The 5578-nt window shown below is 27.6% G+C and overlaps 1 protein-coding gene across 1 annotated transcript; it reads right to left on the reverse strand.

Annotated features, from left to right (window-relative positions):
* Positions 1–365: 365 nt before the first annotated feature.
* Positions 366–2104, reverse strand: LOC121208719 (ethylene-responsive transcription factor ERF060). The gene has a single exon (XM_041079763.1). The coding sequence runs from the start codon at positions 1734–1736 to the stop codon at positions 714–716; it is 1023 nt and encodes a 340-aa protein (XP_040935697.1). The 5' UTR covers positions 1737–2104; the 3' UTR covers positions 366–713.
* Between the last annotated feature and the right edge of the window lie 3474 nt (positions 2105–5578).

A 5578-nucleotide genomic window follows, 5' to 3' on the forward strand; every position in this document is an offset into this window, starting at 1 on the left:
ATTATAATTCAATCTTTTTTTATAAATAATGAAATTAAACTTTAATCTTTAAAATTAAAAGAATAATTATTTAATTATTTAAAATTATGAAATCTCTCACTAATTTATAACTCATGTCACGCGATATAAAACTAATTTTTATGCAAATAATTAAAATTTTATTAAGTTTTATGACATAAATTTTTTTCTTTGTTATCTATTTTATATACAAGTTTTTATGCAAATAATTCAAAACTTTTTTTAATTTTAATTTTGTTTTGTTTTTACAGATTTTCTTTTCTCAAACAACTTTCTGTCACATTCCTTTTTATATTTATTTAATAAATTTGATTTATTAAAATTAAATTAAAATATATTCAAATAAATTGTAGGAATATTTACTAGTTTTTTTTTTTAACAATAATGGAACCAAACATAAACAGTTGAAGCACTCCAACGGCCATTGCTAGGATAATTAAAAAACAGTACCAGCAAGACCAGTGTCTTTAGAAAGGAGATACCTCTTGCGCTTACAACATATATATTTTTTAACATGATACAAATTCTAAACTGATACCCCTAATTTAAAAACCTCCATTGATCTTCCACAAATGTCAAAAATCCCATTGTAGACAGACCACTAGAGACACTAAGGAAAAAAACATGACGAAGGTAAAAGATGCTTAGACCTAAGAAAATACAAGAAATTACATGATAGTTGTGTTTTTAGGGACTCAAATGGCTTCCCAATCGATTTCCAGTGATGGGAACTTATCTAAACTGAAGTTTTCAATTTCATTGTCTTCCCATTTGGAATCAGAGAAATCAAAGAAAGTGATATCAGATTCTGGTGAAGATAATGATCCTGCTAATGATGATTCATCAACTGATGATGATGATGATGATGATGAGTTGTCTTGTTTATGATCAAACTCCTCGGTTTTGATGGGGTAATGAAACTCAGCGGCCTTGGGGAGGGTCTTCGTCTTCACTGGATTGCCTTGTGCTTGTAAGCTTTGACAGATAGCCTGAAGCTTAGCATCAACCGAGGCATGGAGGGGTTTGTAGTCACCAAACTCGCCAAAAACATGAGCTCCTTGGTGCTTAAGGTGGGGAAAATTCAGCCTAGCGAACTCTCCTCTAAGCTTATAAGCAGCCTTGTCGTAAGCCAAGGCTGCTTCTTCAGCTGTGTCGAAAGTGCCAAGCCAAAGTCGTGTTCGGTTCTTAGGGAGTCTAATTTCAGCCACCCATTTGCCCCAATGCCTCTGTCTCACACCCCTATAAAGCTTCGCAGCTTTTGGTGGGGTGGAAGAGACATGTTTCATAGGAACAGGCTTTGGTGAAAGAAAGCCCACCCTTGGGTTCTCAAAGGTTGTTGTTGGTGGTGTTGCAACAGCCGCCATGGAAGCAACCTGTTGCTGCTGTTGTTGATGTAATATTTGGGATTGAATTTGAAGGATTTGAGAAGGGGTGAGTTCGTTAAGCCCAAGTGAACTACCTGTTTGCTCAAAACCCAACATGTTCTTGTCATAGTTAGAGAACCCATGGTTTGAAAACAAGTGGGTACTACCGTTCAATGGGGAGCAATATTCAGGGTACAAATTGGGCTGTGAGGGAGAAGAAGAAGAAGAAGAAGAAGAAGAAGAAGAAGAAGCACTTTTCATAAAAGGTTCAAGTGCTTTCATTAACTCTTCTCTTAAAGGATCATAAAAAACTGAGTTTCTGCTACTATTATACATATCTATAACAGCTGCCATATCCAAAAAAACAGACCTGTTTCTTAATCAAAACCAAAGAACAGGCAAAACCCAACTTTGAGGGACCAAAAATAAACCCTCTTAGCTGATCAAAGTAAAGATTAAAACTTTATAATTTAAAAGAAAAACCCAAACCTGGATCTCTAATCTGAATCACCTGGCTTTCAAAAAGAACAGATTTTTTCCTTTTTTTTTTCAGCTTGAAAGACAGAAAGGGATTCAGAGAAGCTGGGAATTAAAGAAAAAAAGGGGGAATTAAGGAAAAAAAAAACTGAATGATTGGACACTGCAACAAAATCTGAATAATCTCTCTCTCTCTCCTTTTTTTTTTTTTTTGTGGCCTCACCTTGCTGTTTTACACTCTTGGATTTCAAGCGGTAAAGCTTATCACTACTTATATAACCTTCTAGCCCCCCATGTGCTTCTCTATTAATTTTCTTTACATTAAATTATTATTTTTGTTAATTATTAGTTTAATTATAAGATAATTTAAATTTAAATTTATCACCTTTCGTTCTTGTCAACTTCAAAGATGCTTTTTTTATTCGATTGGAAGGGGGTGACGATGGAGGGTACCTCATCGCCAATTTTGCTGCCATTTTTACTTTGAAGGGTTAACCGAGAAGTGTCGGTTTCTTAACGGTGCTTTACACGTGTGAAGTTTTGATTGGGAAAAAGATTTTGTTGACCTGGCATTCCTTTCCTTGCCACGTTGCCACTTCAATCAGTGTTATCATGAATACTTTGGCTGTGATTTTATGTTTCTTTGTAGCCATCTTCGATCAAGATAATTAGTTAGCAACAACCGTCTAAGGGTTAGATTATATTTTATTAATTTTATTTAAAAAGGATGTAAAATAATTTTTGTATTATTTTTTTATTAAAAGTTTTACCAATTTTTATAATTAAATAATTATATATGGCGTAAATAAAATAAAATATAATTAACATAAAAATAATTTACTAAATTCATTAGTAAATGAGACAAAATACAATTTATCTCTTACTATAAAAATCGGCTCAAATGTTAAGGTTATGCTAATTAGATTTTTGTAAATTATATGTGAATTTTTAGTTTAAATTTAATTTGATTTAAATCTTTATTATGTATAGTTCTTGTATAGGTCATACTTTATAATTGTTTATTTTAGTAATAGTTACTCATATGTATATTATTTGTACTTATTGTACTCATAATTTTTTATTAAAAAAATCAAAAAAATGTTTTGGGTTTAAATTTTTCTCTGTCTATTTTGTAAAAAAAAAACAATTTTTTATAATTTCTTTTAATTTTGATACTGAGCAAATTGGTTCTTATTATTTTTTTTAAAATAGAGCAATTTAATCTTTGTCAAATTTAAAAGTGAATAATTAAAGACAATTCATCGCAACATTAAATTTTCATCAATTGTATAATTTTTTATTGGTATAATAATAAACTTAACTCTCAAGTTTAAACATTATGTCAATTTGGTATTGATTTAATAAATTTGTTATTATACCAATAAAAATATGTTTAATTGATAGAAAATATTAATATTGTGATTAATTATACTTAATTTCTCATTTTCTAAATTAAAAAATTACTTTACTTCAATATTTTTAGAAATTAACCAATTTATTTAATATTAAAATGGAGAGAAATTAGAAAATTATATTTACCTCAATTTTGTATATAGAACTTTAATTGGAAAATCAATGTAACAAAACTTGAATATGTTTAAATAAATGATTTATATGTTAGAGCAAAAATATAACAAACAAAAAAACTACAAATCCCAGAAATTAAAGTTGAAATATGAACAAGAAAAGAAAGAAACTAAGTGGAAATAATTATTAATAAAAACAAAATATTGAAATAAAACCAATGTGGATACAATGATGAAAAAGTTGAATTTTTTTGTTAATGATTCAAGGGATAATCTAACTTTTAACCCTTAAAATTTATAACTACCTCTATATTGGTTCCTAAATTTTTTTATTATCTATTTTGGTTCTTGAATTTAAAAAATGGGGAATAATATAACTTTTAGCCCATAAACTTTGTAAGTAAGTCTACATAGACTCTTGAACTTTTTTTTTATCCATTTTTACCCCTGAACTTGAAAATTGTTATTCATTTAAGCTTATTCTGTTAATGACCGCAAAAAAAAAGGAGATAATGTAACTTTTGGCCTTTGAACTTGACAACTAGGTCCATTTTGATTCCTGAACTTAAAAATTTTAAAAGTGTGGTGATGTGGCACTTTGAGATTATGCCACATCAACACTTGAAAAAAAATATGATGATGTAGTACAATTTCAGAGTGTCATACTTAATATTTTAATAATTGAATCGATGATTAAACATGTTAAACCACTGGTTCAATCGTCGGATCAACAATAATTAAATAAATAATTAAAATTTCATAAAAATCTAAAAAGCCAAGTAAAACCAATTTTTATTTATTTTACTTTTTTTTAGATTTTTATTATTTATTTAATTATTTTTGGTCCGACTATGGAACCGATCAAAATGATTAAATCTAAAACTAGTGGGCTAACTTGTTCAACCGTTGGTTCAATTATTAAAACATCAAATATGACATTCTAAGATTGTACCACATCATCTTTTTTCTTCTTTTTTTTCAAACTCAGAATGCCACATCATCAAAATTTTAGAAATTTCAAGGTCATGGATCAAAATAGATCTAATTGTCAAGTTCATGTGCCAAAGTCAACTAAAAAAAGTGTAGGTACTAAAGTGAACCTAGTTATCAAATTCAAGTGCCAAAAATTCAAAAGCAAATGCAAACTATGATTAAGGTAATAACAGTTATATTAATATTATTAATTATATCAGATTAAATTTAATCAAGTAGCCACAGATGACAAAACCCAAGAGCTAATGAGAGGTCGACAATTTTCTTTTCATTAAATTCTCAAAGGATAAAATTTAGATAATTATCGATTATAATATTATATGTGTTGAATGTAATTTTATGTATTTATAGTTTATAATTTAATAAATAACAAAATTATATTTTATATAATAAATATAAAATTATATTATTTAAAATAATAATTAAAAACTATAATTAAAATATATAATTATTTTGATGTTTCAAATATAATAAAAATAAAAAATGAATATAATCATTTTTTCTTAATAGTAACTTCATTGATTATAATAGTTAATACATAACAAATAGTTAATATAAACATATTATATTATATAAATATATTATTTAATACACCATAAACGGAATTATTTGACTGCACTTGTAGAATTAAAATAACTCTATTGTCTGTATATAAAACAATGTTAAAATTTTTGATCAATTTAACCCATGCTAATGTAAAAATAGGTAATTTTTATTCTTGTTTTTTCACGTAACGCATTGATGGCTCCTCCTCCAAACAATGTTATCTCTAATGTTTAAAGTTGTATTTTCTCATTGAAAATGTAATATATTTTATACTAAATACTTGTTGTTGTTTTTTTTTTTGTTTACTTTAAGGGTGAATTTGAATGGACGATACGTTTATTTGTGATTAGTATAAAAATAATAATAAAATAAAATTAAATACTATACTAAAACTGTAACATTAAAAAAAGCAAACCAAACATATTGCAGCGCATCCAATCATCCATCCATACTCACAATAAATCTAAAATATATTCTAAATCTCATTCCCATTGAATATAAAGCCAGTAACCATGGTTAAATGGAAAAACAAAGTCAAAACTATGAGAAATGGAAGAAAAAGAAAGGGTGGGGTCAAATCAAAGATTGCGTAGGATAGAAGCGAGAAGGATCCCAAATTCCCCAATATTCCAATTCCAAACCATTAAATTTATA

The sequence above is a fragment of the Gossypium hirsutum genome, chromosome A02, assembly GCF_007990345.1.
Source record: "Gossypium hirsutum isolate 1008001.06 chromosome A02, Gossypium_hirsutum_v2.1, whole genome shotgun sequence".
NCBI lineage: Eukaryota > Viridiplantae > Streptophyta > Magnoliopsida > Malvales > Malvaceae > Gossypium > Gossypium hirsutum.

Excerpts from the sequence above, each read along its gene's own strand:
- LOC121208719 (XM_041079763.1), bottom strand. The coding sequence starts at position 1,736 with ATGGCAGCTGTTATAGATATGTATAATAGTAGCAGAAACTCAGTTTTT.